The sequence below is a fragment of the Mustela lutreola genome, chromosome X, assembly GCF_030435805.1.
Source record: "Mustela lutreola isolate mMusLut2 chromosome X, mMusLut2.pri, whole genome shotgun sequence".
In the NCBI taxonomy this organism is placed as follows: Eukaryota; Metazoa; Chordata; class Mammalia; order Carnivora; family Mustelidae; genus Mustela; species Mustela lutreola.
The window spans coordinates 30,312,586-30,332,754 of record NC_081308.1 but is presented as its reverse complement, the minus strand read 5'-3'; the positions used below and the strand labels follow the sequence as shown (position 1 = coordinate 30,332,754).

Sequence of the window (20,169 nt, the reverse complement as noted above, 5' to 3'; positions counted from 1 at the left end):
TCTCTTCAACAAATGGTATTGGGAAAATTGGACAGCACATGCAGAAAAATGAAACTGGACCATTTCCTTACACTATACCCCAAAACAGACTTCAAATGGATGAAGGACCTCAATGTGAGATAGGATTCCATCAAAATCCTTGAGGAGAACATAGGCAGCAACCTCTTCGACCTCAGCCACAGCAACTTCTTCCTAGAAACATCTCCAAAGGCAATGAAGCAAAGGCAAAAGTGAATTATTGGGACTTCATCAAGATCAAAAGCTTTTGCACAGCAAAGGAAACAGTCAATAAAACCAAAAGACAACTGACAGAATGGGAGAGGATACTTGAAAATGACATATCAGATGAAGGCCTAGTATCCAAAATCTAGAAAGAACTTATCAAACTCAACACCCAAAGAACAAATAATCTAATCAAGAAGTGGGCAGAAGACATGAACAGACATTTCTGCAAAGAAGACATTGAAATGGCCAACAGACACATGAAAGAGTGTTCAACATCACTCGGCATCAGGGAAATACAAATCAAAAGTACAGTGAGATACCACTCACACCAGTGAGAATTAACCAGTGAGGAAATGACAGATGCTGGCAACAATGAGGAGAAAGCAGAACCCAAGAAGGATCATTCCTACACTGTTGGTGGGAATGCGAGCCAGTAGAGCCACTCTGGAAAACAGTATGGAGGTTCCTCAAAAAGTTGAAAATAGAGCTACCCTATCACCCAGCAATCGCACTACTGGGTATTTATCCTAAAGATACAAATGTACTCATCCAAAGGGCACGTGCACCCAAATGTTTATAGCAGCAATGTCCACAATAGTCAAACTATGGAAAAAGTCTAGATGTCCTTTAACAGATGAATGGATAATGAAGAATTGGTATATATATACACAATGGAATACTATGCAGCCATCAAAAACCCCGAAATCTTGCCATTTGTAACGACGTGGCTGGAAGTTTAGGGTATTATTCTAAGCAAAATAAGTCAATCAGAGAAAGACAATTATCATATGATCTCTCCGATATGAGAAATTTGAGAGCCAGGGCAGGGGGTTGTGGGGGTTAGGGAGGGTAAAATGAAACAAGATGGGATTGGGAGGGAGACAGATAATAAAAGGCTTTTAATCTCATGAAACAAACTGAGGGTTGCTGAGGATTGAGGGGGTAGGGATGAGTGGCTGGGTTATGGACATTAGGAGGGTATATGCTATGGTGAGTGCTGTGAAATGTGTAAGCCTGATCATTCACAGACCTGTACCCCTAGGGCAAATAATATATGTCAATAAAATTTTTTTTGGTTTGTGTTAGTATCCATATTTTGCTTACACAAAGTGAGAGTGGTAGGTATGGTTTTTTTTGGTTTTGTTTTCTTTTGTTTTTTTTTAAATAAATGTTGTTTAGTCTCAAGGTGGAAAGAAAGGGATTAGTAATGCCAGGGGAAGAAAAAGGGTGAATGGATGGTCAGTCCTGAGCTGAAGCCTACTAGCAGGAATAAAACAAAAGGCAATTAGTAGTTTTTCACCTCTTGTTCCCTGGGCATAATAGAGTTTTAGGCCTTGTAAAAAAAAAAATTAGTTGGGAATAATGAAGCCATCTTGATGTTCTGTCACTTTCAGATGACGTAAAATAGAAACCTCAGCTTTATTACATAATTGTGTAGCCTTAGGTAAGTAACTTAATCTTTTCTTTTAAGATTTTATTTATTTATTTTGATACAGAGACAGAGAGAGATCACAAGTAGGCAGAGAGGGAGGCAGAGAGAGAGGGGTAAGCAGGCTCCCTGCTGAGCAGAGAGCCCGATGTGGGGCTCCATCCCAGGACCCTGGGATCATGACCTGAGCTGAAGGCAGATGCTTTAACCCACTGAGCCACCCAGGCGTCCCCAGTAAGTAACTCAATCTTTACGCCACCTGGTTATCTCACATGAAAAGCCATGCTCACACTTATCTCTGTGTGGTTGTATTCATTCAGTAAGTAAAAAGTAGGTGCAAAACACTTAAAAAATGCTAGCAGTTGATAGGCGCTTAATAAACCCTAAATAATAATAACATTAACAAAATGATTGCAATGAAATCTGTTTTGGAGCAATCACATCTTTCAAACTCCAGGTCATTAATACAAGTGTGTCACGACATTTAAATCTCTGGCATTCCTGGACCAGCTAGCTGAGCCATAGCCACAGTATCCTTTCTCTATCCCAACCTTCTGGCCAAACATGACAGTACACTGTTACAGGATCTTACAATGGAACTTGTCTCAAATTTAAATAAGGTACCAAAGAGAACAGATATTGGGACGCCAGAGCGAGGGTGACAGAGACTCCCTCTTCCAATCACTTGATTTACAAAGAATATAAAGTAGGACCGGTTCCATAGCTCTTAAACCCCTCAGCCTGGTCAACAGCATAAAAATAGACCTATAATAGAAGCAGCATTCCTTAAAAAAAAAAAAAGAAAGAAAAAGAAAAAGAAAAAAGGGAGTAGCTTTCTATGTTCAAACTGAATTAAGCCTGAGCTACAGAGAAGTTTTAATGCTGACTAAAATTTGGAGTTTCGATTACTGTATTGCAGCTGGACATTATAATCACTGAATTGAGATTGTATTTGCCACCTAAAGTGACCATGGGACTCTCTGAAAGTGAACAGATACCCATGAGGTCTGTAAGAGATATCAATAAAGACTAGAGGAAGATTACCTCACACTAAAAATGTTTAAAGAGACCTTGGAGGAAGAAAAAAAAATAAGTTGCCTTTTTGCTTCCAGTGTTTTTTCTTGTGGTAAAATACACATCATGTAAAATTTACTGTTTTAACCATTTTTATATGTACAGTTCAGTAGAATTAAATGCATTCATAATGCTGTGCTACCATAACTACTATTGATCTTCAAAAGTCTTTTCATCTTGTAAAACTGAAACTCTAAACCTATTAAACAATAGCTCCCTATTCTTCCTTTCCCCCTCACCCCTGGCAACCACCATTCTACTTTCTGTAAATTGCCTTTTGAATCATGTTTTTAAAAACAGCCCTGTTACCCATAAGTGGTGGAATCATTTTCAGCTCCTCATTCTTTAGTATCCACATATCTGGGCTGTTTCCAAACAGGCTTTGCCTTTTTTTCCCCCTATATAATGCTTTTTCATGCTTTTTCTTCTTACGGAGACATTGTCAAATAAGTTATTTGGAGTATAGTCAACTCTAACCCAATTTGGACTAATTTCTCCACTTCTGATCTATTTCTGTTTAAAGCGCTATTAATGATTACTACCAAAATTATTCTCATTTCTGCACATAATCTACTATCTTACACTTCTGATTGTTCCCAGAAGGGATGATAGGAAGGCAAGAAACACCTTACAAGACTAAGCATGCAACATTAGCAGATATGATGAGGAACTCGGGCATGGTTGTAAAAACATTTGGAAGAGTGAGGGAAAAATGGAGCAGAGACAAAGCCATTCAAATGCTTGGCTTAAACAGTGCAGTCTAAGCGAGAACAGAGATCAAGGACAGAGTGAACATTTTGTACTACAGATTCCGTAATCGCACGTTTGGATTTTGTAGGACACTCCTCATTTTTAATATTTTGGCTGGTTGTTTCTTTAAAACAGTTAGCTGGTCTCCTAAATTTGGGTTTGATGACTTGTTGGCTGGCATGAATCTGGCTTGGTGATGGCAAAAATAGCCCCATATTCAGTAAAACAGCAGTAGGAACATTATCCCCAAATATGCAGAGTTTCCAGTTTGGTGAAATTGCTCACATCCAAGTGAAATTTGACTATACTTCAGGGAAAGATGGTTCTACATATTTCCTGGGGAGAGACAAAGATATTAACAAGGATTGGATGTCATACAAATAATACAGTATGAGCCATGCATGCTGTGTGTGCATGTGTGTTTTTTCAGACAATGTGATTCACTGCTTGTTTATTCCCAAAAAGAGACAGGATGTGGATCATGTGAGAGACTAAATATGACAACAGCAGAAGAAGGAATGAAGAGGAGTAAGATTTTTTTAAACAGGAAAAAGCAAGTCATGTATCAATACTTTAGAAATGTCTTTTGATTGTCTTTACTTCTCTCTTTTTCTGTCTATTTCTTTCACTGAATTTAAAGAATAGAAGTAAACATTGAAAATCATCAGGAAAACATGAGTTTAAGAGGATAGGATAATGAAAGTAGAAGGATGAGGCATGGAATAGCTGAGAGTCTTTTGCAGCGGGCCTATCAATGATTAAAACCACACCCTTTAAAATAATTTCTATTTTAGTTTTGCTGACTCCAAAGCACAATTTTAATATATTTATTTTTTCTTATATTACTTAATCTTGCACTCAGAAACTTGAACAAAGAATGAAAACCAGATTTGTTTTTTCTTCTAAAAGGAAGCTTGTTAGGTGGCTGGGTTTTGGACATTGGGGAGGGCATGTGCTATGATGAGTGCTGTGAATTGTGTAAGACTGATGATTCACTGACCTGTACCCCTGAAGCAAATATTACATTATATGTTAACTTTTAAAAAAGGGAAAAAAAAGAAAATTTAAGCCTTTGTCAATTTTTGACGTGAATAAATTAAAATTACTGCCAAATAAGAAATAAAAACAAAAATAAAAAATTACAAGGAAGCTTGTTTCTCTCAGAGAGAAACGTACTCCAGAAAAGCCATGAACAATAGCAGCACACATCAATTGAGTAATATTAAAAAAAAAAAAAGAAAGAAAGAAAGAAAGAGAAAAGAAAAGAAACACCAAAGCACACAGAACACATGCAGAATACATGCTCTCTGTACTGGGCACACACAAAGTATTAAAACGTATGACCAAAAAGTGAAATGAAAGTGATAGTAAATTGGTAAAGAGATTCCAAACATTTTGAAAAAACTTGCAATAGACATTGGATAGAAGAATATATTGGAAAAATGTACTTCTCTGAATATGCCTACTGATTTGCTTTATCTGTCTTGCTTTATCAAAATTGGTGATATCTTGTCAAGAAATAATACAGGGTTATCAGAAATCACAGCTTCACTTAGTTCACAGTAGGGCAATGGTGTCAAAACACAGAATGGCGGTGTCAATCACCTTGATTCTCCGCCAGCTATGAAAAATCGGTCTTTGTGAGGGTTACTAGCCAGTCTTTTGGTCATAATTGGCAATTCATATATATATATATATATATATATATATATATATATATATAATTGCACTTTTTAAAATTTCTTAAGTAAATTTTACTTGCCTGCCATTTTTATGCTCTCAAGCATGCCAAAAATCCTATACCCACTCTCTCTAGACACCAGGTGCCCAGGGTCAAGTTTCACACATGCCATCTTTCACTTACTTTTGTTTCCACAGGCGATTTCTGTTCTCAACACTGTTCACTGGCACACCATTTTTTGTTTGTCGATTTGTCAGTTAAGAAAACTATGTAAGAGTTTCTAAAATCTGATAACTGGGTTGGCTAAAGATAAGGAATTTAAAAGGAGTCCAGAGCAAATCTCAAAGTGGCCAGAGTTTAAAACCCCAACAATGCAGCTTCATCCTCTTACTTTACTTTACTTCCAGGCCTGTGACTCTCTGTATTTGATGGTCTTTATCACTGGGGATTAGCTGCCCTTTTGTACTTTGTTCTGTGCTGTACTTTCAGATGACTTCGATAATTGAACTTCTGCCTTTTACTTCTAGGTGCGTAGCAATTTATTTGCATATCGTGCAGCTGCATAAATGCCTCAGAGTGAATTTGCAGGAAGCCAAGGGTCACTCTTAGTGTTCCTCGGTCTTAGAAGTTGTTTTTTAAGGTGTATCTGAAGAGGGACCAACATTTATCTTCATCAGTCAATTAACATATCATCAGAATCTTGGGACTGAACTGAGAATTACAGCTCTCAGAAGTAAGACACCATTTAGAACTACTGAGTCTAGCATACATTGATTCCAGTTAAGGTCCACAATGCTAATGGCTCCAAACTCAATGACAGTTAGAGCCTGCTGAGAAGTGGCCATGAATGAAATACCATTCACCTTGGCAGCAGGTAATGTGTTGAAGGGTAGGGCATAAAGTAGTGAATTTTTATTTACTTAGCAGCTGCTTTGATACCACTACTTGTAGTAGAAATTGAGCACTAAGAGACCTGAGAAGATGATGTCGCTGATGTTTCTCAAACTTGGACTGATACACGAATCACTATGGATCCCAATAACGATACATTCTGATTCAGTAGGTCTCGGGAGAGGTCAGGGCTCTGAATTTCTAATGAACTCCCCAGTGATTCCAGCCCTGGCGGCAAGTCTGGATCACACTTTGAGTAACAAGGATTGAGAGCACTGGGGATGAAATCTACTGAATGAGCAGATGGGGAGAAGAGGGTTGGATATGGATCTATGGTGAGGCAAGTGAGACATGGAGGGCTTTACTCTTCGTAGTGTAATACTGCTTACTGGTGACTTCTCAAGTAGTCCAAAAGATTAATAATTCAAAATTATATACAGTGGTGCTATTTGATGTATTTTTCGTGGTAACTGGTGAATAAGCTGGCCTTTGCACATAGCTCGGTTAGGGGTAGATTTAAGCATTCTACTGGATGCAGAATCAGATATAGAAAAGAACAGAAGCAAGGATTGAGAAAAGGATTTGGGGCTCTAAAGGATCATAAAATTAGTGATTTGAACAAAGTTTATCTAAATCTCCCAGGGAAAAGAAGGCCCTAGCCAACATCTGGATTATAATAATATAATAATTATGATTAGTGCTTACCATATGGCAGATAGTGTACATTATATAAATCACCTCATTAATTCTTACAACAACTCAATGACATAGGTATCACCCTATTTTATAAAAGAGGGAACTGAGGTTAATGGTATGTCCAAATCCATATAGGCAGTAGGTTCTAGAGTGAGTATCTTAACCTTGATCTGGCTAAATCAAAAGCAATTCCCATTTTTGCTTACTGAAGACCAAAAAGATTAAAAGAGTGTATGTGGGGTGGCGTGGGAGGTAGGGAAGGGGCGCTGAAAAAGGTAGGCTAAAGAAATTGAAAAAAAAAAAATGACTCAGAGAATGACAAAAAGCAATGATCCTCATATTGTTCTGATATTTCCGCCTGTATTTGTTTGAACCTGAATGAGCTGACATTTTGAATTTTGACAGACTGCTGACAAATCATGCAGTACTACTCAGTCACTTCAGAGACAAATTTTAAAAGGTGAAATCTAGAGGTGAGAGCCACACTGAAATACAATTCCTAAGAGGATCTGTTTTCCACTAGCCTCAATCCCTTAGCAATGTTGACATTTAAGACCACCTTTTGGAAATTCCAGGGAGAAATAGCTTAGTTGCATTCTTCTTCTTGGAAGTATGAGTATAAATTGCTCCAGGTACCCTTTCCACTTAACCTTTTTTTAAATTTCAGCCTTACCTGCAATTAACTTTGAGCCAACACTATACTAGAGATTTACGAATGTGGGATTCATTTTTTTCCAGTTGCAAATGTGAGTCCTTCAGTTCACAAGAAAGAAAAGGGATCCACACTTTCTAATGAAAGAGAACTCTCTTACACTATAGATATAGTCTATAGTCTTATAGTCTATAAGACTTTTAGTCTATAGTCTTATAGTCTTTAGATATAGTCTCTATCAGAAGACTTGGGAAGAGCTCCCGGCTACAACAACTTGGAGACTGTTTATACTACAAAAAATAAGCGCATGGTAAATAATGGAACAGTGCAATCATCATGGATGAAACTATTTTTGAGATGAGAAACTTACAATGTTGTGACCAATTTGGGAAGGGGGGGTTCCCAAGCAGGCATTTCTTAGAATTTTCCCATCAGTCTCAACTGTCTTCATTCAAATGCCCAGGGGTAAAAGGCCTCCATGAAAAATCACAAAGTACACAAAGTTGACTTTAGCCTGAAATCTGAAGTTACAGAGGAAGCTCAGATAACAAGTTCCAAAGAGAGCATGGAAAGGGTGAGTAATTTCCAAGGGCGATTCCTGATAATAATGATTCCATCTCTACTCTAACTTCACTTGGCTTGCATTGAAGTCAACACCGAAATCATAATTCAACACTCATTCGCTTCAAGTTCTGCCAAGCATATGCTAAACCTGCTCGTCTTATCAAATATTCAACTATTCAGGGAAACCATTTCTGAGGCTTCCAGTGTCCTATTTTCAATTTAGTCCTCCAGCACGGGGCGCGCCAGGAGAGATGTAGAATTGATGTACCATGTTGGTGGTGGTGGCCAAGGACAAATGAAATTCTGCCAGAATGAGAATATGTTGATAGGCATGCACTTGCTTCTTGCTTTGGGGTAACCAAAAGCTTCAACTTGTAGTTGTAGAAACAAAATGTATAAAAATGCAGTCATAAGGTGCTTGGAGTGCTTACACCTGTTCATTTATCCATAAAACTGAAAGTAAATACAAATAAAATATAAAAATGGAGGAAGTTTTGGGCCTATAAGTGATTGCTGCTAAGGAAAGAGATGCTTGAAAAAGATGGAAAAGGCATTTAGAGTTAGTCGCACTGGGAATATTGTAATTTTTCATGTACTCCTACCTCCTGGGCATCTGATTCATGCTTCTTTCATTACAACAAACATTTATTTTAAAACTAATCATCCTTTAACTCCAGTGGCCTCTTGTGTTTTCACTTCCAAGATGTATTTCCTTTATCTGTGGATGAATAAATTATTATGGCCACAGGTACCATTATGAAACAACAATCAACTTGAAATCTAAACATCAACACATAATGTGAATAGCAAATACGTTATTATTGACTTAAATCTAACTGATTCAACAGTATCATACATTTTTAAATTGGAAAAGACATTAGCAAATGATGGAATTTAAATTTTGGGGATGTGCAATTCTTTATCTTCATCAATATTGTTTTTTATAAAAGCAGAAATAGCGATTATTAGTAACAATTCTTGTGATAACTCTAAGCCAAGAACTTTGTCGCAATGCAACAAGAAATCTCAGTAATGCAATGCAGGATACACCATAAACTGGAACTCTCTTGGACCTTATTAATTTTCATAAATAGCATGCAGGTCTCATTATATCATGGTTTCATTCCCATCAGAATCCTTCTGGTGTGGAAGTCAAGAATGGAATTAGGGTAAAGTGAATAAACCACCAAAGTACCCTTTGTTTCTGATTTTTAAAATATTTTGCCAACATTATTATCTGTGACACTGGAAAAACAGTTGATGTGTGTTTCTAATCTTTTAATCGTTGCTTCATCACTTTCCCCTCCTTTCTATTTCCTCCTTTCTCAGCGCAAGCAGGTCTAAACCTCTATGCCACATCTGTATGTGATCCCAGTGCCAAAAAAGCCTTAGTAACAGCACATTAATTGTTGTACATCTCAAATGGCAAGCAAATGCAGAGATGTGCCTTTGCTGACAGACTGAGCAGACATTTACTCCTCTTTGTTCTCTTAAGACACATTCAAAGTCTGGAATGTGCTCCTCCTTCCTGTCTCTTTCAAACCCTCTACCTCCCACCATAACACTTTTTATTTTTCTGATGAACTTCCCACTCTCTTCCCTCTGACCTCCCTCTCACATTGCTGCCCCACTTTTCTGGCCTGATTCAAGCAGGGGGCTCATTTTTTCTTTTACTTCGGGGGCTAGGGAATGACTCCTCCCTGTCTTTCCCTGGCTGTACATCTCACACAGAGTCACACATTGAAGTTCTGTGACTCCAATTTTCATGGAACTCTTATAGCATGATATAGAGTTAGGGCCTCTAGCCTTTGCCCCCCCCCCCCGAGGCCCAGGGAGAGGGGTGACCAGAGTGCCATGGTGTCCCAGGCTAGGGTCAGGTGAAAGAGGGGAACTCTGGCCTTTGCATGACACTGTATAGTACAGGGCCAACAAAGTTATTGCTTTTAAGAGATTTCAAGTAAATTCTCCTGAGCTAAGAACTCTTTCTTTAAGGTTCAATGCAGATATCATTTCTCAGATATAAGTTCATTTCAATCCTCATTTCTACTTCCCTCCTGTATACACACACACACACACACACACACACACACACACACACACACTCCTTAGTTGTCACTTCCTATCCCACTCCCAGTCACTTAACTTGTTTTTTTATTAGTTTTCATTCAATGTTTACTAATTGTTGCAATCCTCCACACTACTTTTTCCATCCTTAGAGTAAATGTAAGTCCACCATCCCTTATATAAAACTTTTTGAGCTAGCTGTGTTGAGAAATTCAAACTTTTTCAGATTTTTAAAGGATACTCTGGTGCAGGGATGCCTGGGTGGCTCAGTCGGTTAAGCAACGGTTTCCAGCTCAGGCTATGATCCCATGGTCCTGGGATCAAGTCCCACATCAGGCTCTGTGCTCAGTGGGGAGTCTGCTTCTCCCCTTCCCTCTGCCTTCCACTCTGCCTGCTTGTGCTTGCTCTCCCTCCCTTTCTCTCCGGCAAATAAATAAATAAATAAATAAAATCTCTGTGTGTGTGTGTGTGTTTAAAGGATAATCTGGTGAATATACTGTAAATTTAGATAATACCCAACAGGTTCAGTGGCTGCATATTTATTCATGCTAAGTGGGTATAACCCAAAACCATAAATAGCCTCACATCAGTCTGGAATTATTTTTTCCACCAAATGAGTTTGCTACAAACTTAGGAAAACAACAACAACAAAATACTTTGTCTTGAAAGGTTTTCATGTTTTAAAAGAAGATTAAGGATGGTAGATCTGTACTATGTTGTGCAAATTCTAAAAATGATTAACAGAGGAATGGAGTATTTCAGGAGAATTTCCGTGTTTGTAGTTAAAAATGGCTGATTTTTCCAATGTTGGAGAAAATACAGAGAAAATTTTGTAGGTAGTATAAAGAAAGATTGGATTCACTCAAGTAAGCAATTGAGAACAAGCCAGAGAAATGAAACAAAATAAGTGTGTGTGGCTGAGGTAGGGGGGCGGTGGGGGGGGGGGAGGGGAGGTGAGGCAGGAGGAGGGCAGAGCAGCTAGGGAGCTAGGAAGTGGTGAAGGAAAGAAATTCAAATTAGAGGAAATAAAGATAAAGAAAAATATCGGCTGACTGGAGGTAAAACTTATTAAAGGTAGGTTATAAAACTTGGAGAAAAAAGAGTTCTTTATAACTTTGAGGTCAAGAAATTTTCTTAAATATTATTTGCAAATGTACATTTTAAACCCACAAACATAAATCCAGGTAAAAGAAAAATAGCACAGTCCTGGTCATCCATATTAATCATCCAGATTTTCAATTTTTCCGTGTTCCATTCGTTTTCACAGAGAAGCACTTAGACTTCTTCCTCCTTCGAAGGTTGGGAGATCAACCTTCTGGTTGGGAGAAGCTTATGGGAAGTTAGAGGTTAAGGAGCTCAGAGTGTTCTAGGTATACCTTTGTAAGGGCAGTACATAATTGAGAGGTAAGGGGGGAGTCGTCAATTTTCTAATTTCCAAGTGTGTGAAAACCATGGTCTTTTATTTCACATTGGGTTGATTCTTATTCTTAAGTCATTTGACACTAACTCGATTGTTTCTTCAATTAAAAATGTTGCTTCGGTCAAAATGTGGTCAGCTCTATGGAAAGATGTGGTTACAAGAAAAGAAATTGTTATCAACAAGAGGTATGAAATCCCACAGTGCCCACTGAGCCACCCAGGAGCCCAAGGACAGTGTTTCAATAAAAGAGAGTAGTCATTTCTTTCATTCTTCAGATCTGAACCACTATTTTGGGTTTCTACCAAATTTTCCAGATGGTGAAAGATCTGGGAATATCCCCGTCCACAATGATCTATTCAACAATTGCCTCTTTTATAGGAAAAATGGAAAGCAGTCAAAGAGATACAATAGACAACCCGCCAGACGCAAGCTGCACTAGTCAATTACAGAACCACAAAGTCAATTTCAAGGGGTGTTTATTCCTCACAGATAGAAAAACAAACAAACAAAAGAGTGAGTGAGTTTCCATAAGAAAAAAGCTCTAGGTCGTATTGGGCTGAATCTTCAGTTGGGAGCGCACAGTAGGTGCTCAATAAATGTGTGCAGATTAAGTACTTTAAAATAAGCCACTTTTCCTATGCCAGGCCCTGGGCTAAGTCTTGCGGGGTACAAGAATTAGTTAATACCCTGGAAGGAATTCAGATCTGAGTCGGCGTAGTGCAAAGCTGAAAGAATAAAGGTTTTCGTCAACGCGCAAAAAACAGAGTCCCAGAGAAACCAAGTAAGGTTTACTTCACATTTTGCAGGAGCTCTCGCACTCATTTTAGCGCCTGCGTTCCCTGAGCAATTGCCCTTTATAGGGGGCGCAAAAGGAGGCGAGCCTCAAGAACAGAGCGGCGGCAGGATTGGGGGAAAGTTAAGAAATGCGAAAAACTGCGGGTTCCTCGGTCTGAGTTCGTCCTGGATTTGAAAAGAGGACTATGCCTTTTGTCACTCTTCGCCTTTCTCCAAATCCCCCGGGAGGAGAAACTGGCTGGGGGTGGGGGGCGGGTTTACATCAGAGAGACCCACAGACAGTAACGCTCTTGGCTACAATGGCCACAGCCCAAGAAACCCATGAATCCACAGCTGACGCCTTGCAGAAAAGGACCCACCCAGGCTCGCTAAGAAAAGGAAACCCACGTGACAGAGGAGGGTGGGGGTGGGAAGCGAGGCGACCCCGGAGCAGGAGAGGCCAGGGGCGGGGCCGGAGACCAAGCTGCTGCAAGAAACTACCCCACAGAGCCGGTCCGGGGCGAAGGGCTCGCTCTGGGTTCCGCGCGTGCCGGACACTGTGCAGTAGACTACTCTTTCCGAGCGCGACACACACGAGGGTCAGAGAAGAGGGAACCGTTTCGCTTATTGGCAAGGGGCGGGGCGCGCGCTAGCCTCTCTCGCCGGGAGCCAGAGCTTGACGCCGCCGGGGTGCGGACCCACCGCCCCGCCCCGCTCGGCACCGCCTCCTGCAGCCCGGGGAGGGGCCGGGGCGGAGCTAGCCTGGCCGCGCCGGGGCGGAGCGGGCGCCGGCAGAGCGCGGCGCGGGGCTGGCAGCGAAGGTCCGCGGCGGGATCGGTGTCGCTGCGGCTGCCAGAGAGCCCCCCCACCTCGGCCGGTAGCCCCCGCAGACCTACCTTCGCGGCGCGCGGCGGCTCCGCTGCTTCCCTCCGAAGGAGGTCCGGCTCCCCGCTCTCCGGACCCGCCTGGCGACCTCGCCTCCGGCGGGGCAGGGGGCTGCGGCGCCCGGGGCATGGCTTCGGCCGGCAGCGGCATGGAGGAGGTGCGCGTGTCGGTGCTGACCCCGCTGAAGCTGGTCGGGCTGGTGTGCATCTTCCTGGCGCTGTGTCTGGACCTGGGGGCCGTGCTGAGCCCGGCCTGGGTCACGGCCGACCACCAGTACTACCTGTCCCTGTGGGAGTCCTGCCGGAAACCCGCCAGCCTGGACAGCTGGCACTGCGATTCCACGCTCAGCAGCGGTGAGGGCCCGGCGCGCCGCGACCCCTGCCTCCCACCCCGGACTGCCCGGTGCCCCACTGCCCGGACGGCCACCGCCTCTCTCCCCGCCTTCTGTGTCCCCTACCCTCGTGCGCCCCGCCGCATCCTGACTCTTTGCGGACCCGTGGGCTTCAGCCACCTCCCTGCGATCCACCCCTCGTCTCTCCCCGGTCCTGTCGCCAAAGCCAATGCGACGTCCCACGCCCTCTCCGTCCCCCCGGGGCCATTCCTCGGGCTCTGGAGTAACACGTATGCTGTTTGGGGTAATTGATATCATTTAAGGCGAGAACCGCGGGGCCGTGTTAGAAATGCAACGCCTTCCACACTCTCGTTAAAAAAGAGACGAGCAAACCCGCCCCAACTCCACCGAGACGTCGTGGGTTCTCGGCTCGGTCTTCCCCACTCTCTTCTCCTTTCTCTCTCAAGGAGGAATTTGCCTGAGTTTACCTCTCAGTGCCCACGTTTCTGCCGGCTCTACTCCACTTTGTCCGGTTTTCCCCAGGGAGTTTCGCTTTGGGTTTTATTTCCTTAAATTTTTGACGGCTGTGGAGAGTTGGAAGAGAGACAGGCGTAATTTCCTTGCCTTTTTTGGTGGCACGTCGTTGGTTGTGAGTTGCCCTTCTTTCTCTCGCTCTCCAAATACCTCCTCTCTCCTCCAGACCTTTCTTTTCTCCATGAGCTACTTACTCACAGATGCCTGTAAAGTTGTGGCTTATTCAGCTACCCCTGGAAGCTGCGAACGGGTGGGGTGGAGGGTGGGGAAGAAGGTAGTCACCCCCTGGGAGGGGGCTTTATTCTCTCCTTGACCCCCAGTTGGCTTCCTCTGCGCCCCAGTTATGCTGTTAGCAGAAATCTGCCAACTTCCGATTTCTTGCAGTAAACGCTTTTCCTTGCTAATCTTGATTCTTCAGCTGCTGGTGTCAGTGCAGAGAAAGGGGAATAAAGGGAGAGGACCTGCCCGTGATTTTACACTTACCCACGCGTACCCCTAAGAAACTGATTAAATTCCTTCGTGACAGTCTGTCTTCTCGGGGACTATTTATGAAGCTTTACTGGAGACGTTTCAAGTTCCAAGAAAGTTGAAATAGCACAAATGCCACACAAACCTGATTTACTTTTGTCTTTGGTTTCTTGTTTCAAGAAAGATTAGTTCACTTGGTTAAGTTTCTTCCATAAATTTGATTTTCTGTTTACAAAAGGCTGCTTCTTTGATTTTACATCAAAATTCCTATTGATGGGATTTTGTCTTTGTTGCTTAATTCACTGTGGAGGGGACTGGTTGGCAGCAGGAGGTCAACATTTAGGTCTTTTAATTCCTTCAGGGTTTGTTGTTTACAACCAAAGATAAAATAAATTGGTAAGATGCCTTTCTTCAGTAACCAGGGGATCCAAATAAACTTTGTAGAAAATATCTTTTCTTTCCCCTCTCCAATAGAAATGGAAATTTATGTAGGAATGCCAGCTTCGGCATGTCTCCTTAGCAACGGCAATCTTTTGCCCCTTTCTCCTGTCTCCTGAAATAATAGTCCCCTGATTGCATAAAGACTTTTCAGATAGGTTCGAGAAACCAGCCTCTACTCTTTTCTTTTCAGACCCAGATCCTTTTCTCTTGGCCAGGAATGTGGGGAATGGGGAGAAGCCAACACGAGTTTGTTGAGCAGTATGCAGTGTTTGCTAATCTCTCCTTAATTGCCTCCATACCCATTTATCTCAGCTTTTTCCCCCTGTCCAGGCAAGGAAGTAGGTAGGGAGACTCAAGCTTAATGCAAAGGTAGTGATAAAAGGTCTCTACGAAGTACAAATGGGAGCCAGGGACAGTTTCTGGGTTTTCCCCCCTAAGCCCGTTATCGTACCCTTCTGCTTAAACTCATGCCACAGCATTTATTTCTATTTGGGTTCCTGAAAATCAGCTTCAGTTCTATTTTGCTTAAAATAGTTTTCATCCCAGAAAAAGTGTAGTTGGTGAGCAAATGATGTGGGAGGCTTAGAGATGGTTTTGTTTGAGGCTAACTGGAACAAGTTCTTGACTTTCTTTATGTAGTAGCAGTTCATTTTTCCTCTCCAAGGCGGTGGGTGGGGGGTGCAGGAGGAAAGGAAACAAAATATGGAAAATTGCTCTATCTCCCCCACTTTACAAAATGTGCTTTCTTAAAATGTTCTGTGAACTTGAAGCTTCTATCCACAAATGTTTTGAAACGAAGAGGGAAGCTTGAATTGAAACGAGCAATCCTTTTTTCTTGCCTGTTCCAGAGGGCAGGCAGCTTTTCTCAGTCTGTTTGCGGTGTGGAGTAACAGAAAGCAGGGAGGGGAATGTCTTCTCTGAAGATTTTTTAAGAGATCCACTTCATTGTCTCTTGAAATGAATTACCTTGGGAGGAGCCACCAAGGACAGTTTTACTGAAGGCCCTTCACCAGGATCTTCGGGGCTTAATTAAAAACCTTTGTCTTAATTAGAATTAAAACTGCTATGAAGAGGCGAGCTTGTATTTACAGAAGGGAAATTTCAGGAATGTTTCTACTGACGACAATATGTCCTACTTAGGCCCAGTTCCTACGGAAACTTTCCCCTCAGCCATTATTTTTAAAGCTGCATTTTAATTTTGTTACCAAATACGCGTTGTTTGCTGCTTAGAACCCGTTTTATGGTTTTAAGCGAAAGCAGAACCATGCCTTTTGTGTCCTGGTGTATTGAAGGTTGCATCAGCACTTCTAGTACGAACCAGTAATCCGGGTGTCAGTCAATTGTAATGCTTTTCTCTGGTGTCCCAGTTCAGAGTAGGGGGACAGTCCAGGCATTCATCTAAAGCTAGAAGTTTTCTAAAAAGACAAATGAGAAAAACGGCCAATAAACTGTCATTTGCGATGGAAACAAACAATAATAATAATAATAAAGTATGCTTGTTAAGAAGTTTAGAATAGGTAGTACTCCCATGGCTGCCGGCCACAGAATTTCTAAGAATAGTTTTCCCCACTACTGATTTGGGCAGCCTCTTAATACATCTTTAATCAGTTTTTTTTTTTTTAATTGTAGTCGTGTTTTTGGCTTTTGCTTAGTCACATTTAGTTTTGATAACTTTTGTTTAGAATATAGTTGTTAGGATTTCATAGCCATTGCAGAAGAATTCTTAGTGCAAATAGGATTGCTCAAGTGATACAGAATGCTGATGCCCTAAACTTGACATCAAATGTGCTATATAACCTCTAAGATGGTTTTAAAATTTATAAATATGGAGCTATTTCATACAAGGCAGATTCCTTTTTTGACGTCCGTGTGATTTATTGACCGAGCACAAAAGCAAGGACATGCAGATAGCCAAATGAGTGCGTTTTACTACGAGTAATTTTAGGATATAAAAAGTGCATTTATCCATCTTTCCATCTACAGAATATCTATACATCTTTTCTATCCATGAAATACTTGATCAAATAGTCTTTTTCAAGGAATATTAACATCATTCGTGTACTGTCCTAAAAATAGCTTCATTTGTAACATGAGTCACTGGCAGTTTTGAAATGGCAGTGTGTGCTGTATGCTAATAACAGGTGAATATTATTATTTTTTTTCAGCTGACAAGAGGTTCTCTTAAGAGTGCTTTATAGGTAGCTCCTTTTCCTAAAACTAGTAGAACATTCCACTTTGACAGTCATTGTAAGAAAACCCACCTTGGGTCATAGTTTAAGATAAACCAAACTGCCTAAACAACTACAAATCTTAGAAAATCTGAGGTTTAGTGATTCTGAATTCAGATGTATGTCCTTTGTGCATACTTTGAATCCATACCTTCATTGGGAATCAGAATTTCATTAGGAAACGTCACAACGCTACTTACTTCAGGAAATGTTTAGCTTCTTTCCCAAAATATGTTGATACCGATGTGTGTTTACAAATAGTTCTGCAGGCCTGGAGGTCAGACAGTTAGACCCTCTTCTGGCTTCCTGAAAAAAAACATAAGTAGAACAAATGCAGTTTTATTTAACCTACACAACATAGGTGGGTGGAAAGTTATACAAAGAGTAGCACTCAGCACCAAAACTTTCTCAATAAACTGGAGAAAAAACCAAGTATGACTTATTTCACGATCTTCGTGATGATTTTTCTTTTACCATCTCCTAAGACTTTCAAATTCCCAAGACTGACTTTTAAAAAAGATGTTTTAATTTGTGGGCAGATATAATTCCTTTTTTGCTCACATTTATAGAATGATTGTAACCTCCAGGGAACCATTTGGATCAGTCTTTGTCAGCAAAGGGATTTGATGGGTGTGTGAGAAGCCTGGCCTTTCATAAAACATTTCCCAATAAAACCAAAACAAACAAAAGCATATCTCAGGCAATAGATTTTGTCTGCTGTCAAGAATATATTTGAGGAATTTCTTTCAAGTTTCTGTTAATGGTAAGACTACTTAATGAGACCAAAGATACATCCACTACTACTAGATATATTAGTGAAAAGGATTGTAGATGCTTCAGATTAAGTCCCTGGAATATATTACCTAAATATCACAGTAGATTTCTATATGAACTATGCTAAATTATAATGTAATCCTGTAGGAGAGCAGAGTACTGTTGTGGAGAATACAGGAGGCTTTAGATTCAAACTGCCCTGAACTTGGCCACTTAAGCATTCACGTGACCTCATACAATTTAATGGCTTCAAATGCTTTAAATATATAAAAGTACCTGCACATTAGGGTTGTGTTCCTTCCTTATTATATATTCAGAAAAACAAGCCCAAAGTGATTTTTTTTTTTTTTTTTGCAAAATTGAAGACTCCCCCCATCCCCCTTGGAAGGTAAACTCTTTGCATTGAATAATGAAGTATGCTGTCAGTTTCAAATTTAAATTGTGCTACTGCATTACCAAGCATTTAACAATGCTCGTGGTAGATCATGATCACAAAATTACTATCTAATAGCTACCCTTTTTCTCAGTACTATTACAGAGCAAACATCTCAATTATTGCCAGTGTCACAGTAAACTTGCAAGGGAGTTAATGTTATCCCTATATGTTATTGAAGAGACCAGGCATTTTGTAAGTTTACCAAGTTTTCAGTCGGTGGTAGAGGCATTTTTTCCAAGAGAGTGCCAGTTACTAATGCTGGGAAACAAACCACTTCAAAAGTTAGTGGTACAAAACAACAATCATTTTATTATGCTCATGACATCTGTGGGTCAGGAATTTAGATAGGACATAATGGGGCTCCAGGGTGTCTGGGGGACATAGCTGAGGGTGACTTGAATGGCTGGGGACTGGAACATCTGCAACTGCAGGATCTTTTTCTAACTGGGTTTGGCACCTTGGGGGAAATGGCGGAGAGACTGGAGTCTGGCCACTAGGACCAGCCTTACTAGCATGGTGGTCCCAGGGTAGTCAAACTTACTATAGGATGAGTGGTTTTTCCCAAAATGAGGGTCCTAAGAGAACCAGTCGCTGTCTTAACTAGCTGGAAAATCACAGAGGAGCCATTTGGCAGCCCAAATTCCAGGCAAGGAAAGTTGGGTTCCACCTCTTGGTCTTGATGGAGCAACTGGAAAGTCCCATTATAGAAGAGCATGGAGGATGGGAGATGCTGTTGGGCCACTTTTGAGGCATAGAGTCTCACTGGAGTCTAGCTGCCAATCTGCATTCTTACTTTACTGCCTCTGAAGAACAAAGACAACTACATAGCTACTTTCTTGAAGAATTTTCAATCAGGGTGCCTGAGTGGCCCAGTCAGTTACGCATCTGCCTTCTGCTCAAGTCACGATCCCAGGGTCCTGCTCTGCAGTGAGCCTGCTTCTCCTCCGTCTGCCACTACCATGGTTGTGCTCACTTACTCTAACTCTCTGTCTCTGAGCTAAAAAATAAATAAAATCTTAATTAAAAAGGAACTTTGCATCAATTATATAAGTAAAATTTGGCTGGGGCAAAAACTGCCCTTATCACATGGGTTTAATGATTGGTCACTTGTATGGGGTTACTTTGGATATGTAATCAAATGAGCTTAAAAACCTAACCCGTCTACCAATAGAGAACTTCTCCCACTCTCTTTAGGTGACCTTAAGCCATTTTGGTTTATAGTCTCAAATGAGCAAGGCTCAAACTGATTTGAATCTGGGCTATAAGCTGCTACTTCGTGTTGCTGATAAACTTTAGTTTTTTTGTTTTGTTTTATTTTGTTTTTGTTTTGTTTTGTTTTGTTTTAAGAAAGTTCTGTATGAGACAGAGGAGATAGGTTCTTTGTACACAAACACTAAAATGTTAAAATTGAAGACGGGAGTCAAGTTTTGTAGCACTAGAAAGATGTTGGAGTTGCCGAATTATTTTTTGTTTGCTTGTTTTTCCCTTAATAAAAAAATTCTTTTCCTGACAATTGCCCATATATTGAATTACAGAATAATAGCACATTTGGAGTAGAAAAGATTTTTAAAAGTATTCCTGCCTGGGCAAATTTCTTGAATGGATAAGAAAAATTGAGGAAGATACAATGGTAGTGACTCAGTAGGAATTGTACTTGGCTGAACTATTTTTGCACGGTGTGTTTTCCAACTTTCCTGTCACACTGCAGGTAACTCTTCATTTCGGAAGGTTTGCTAAGTGCTCCCAGGCATGGCACTTCGGATTCAGAGGTTAAGTACTACACATGAAATAGATGTCTACTTTTTATAACCATCCAAGATCTGATTTCACATAGAATTTAAGATCTTCAGGT

At 40.9% G+C, this 20,169-nt stretch overlaps 1 protein-coding gene across 1 annotated transcript in view; it reads left to right on the top strand.

Moving 5' to 3' along the window:
• The first annotated feature begins 13,089 nt into the window (after window positions 1–13,089).
• Window positions 13,090–20,169, top strand: part of TMEM47 (transmembrane protein 47) — a 30,431-nt gene continuing 23,351 nt past the window's right edge. Inside the window, exon 1 of the mRNA XM_059157552.1 lies at window positions 13,090–13,458. Coding sequence (XP_059013535.1) covers window positions 13,233–13,458 — 226 coding nt within the window. The 5' untranslated portion in view covers window positions 13,090–13,232. The remainder of the gene's footprint in view (window positions 13,459–20,169) is intronic.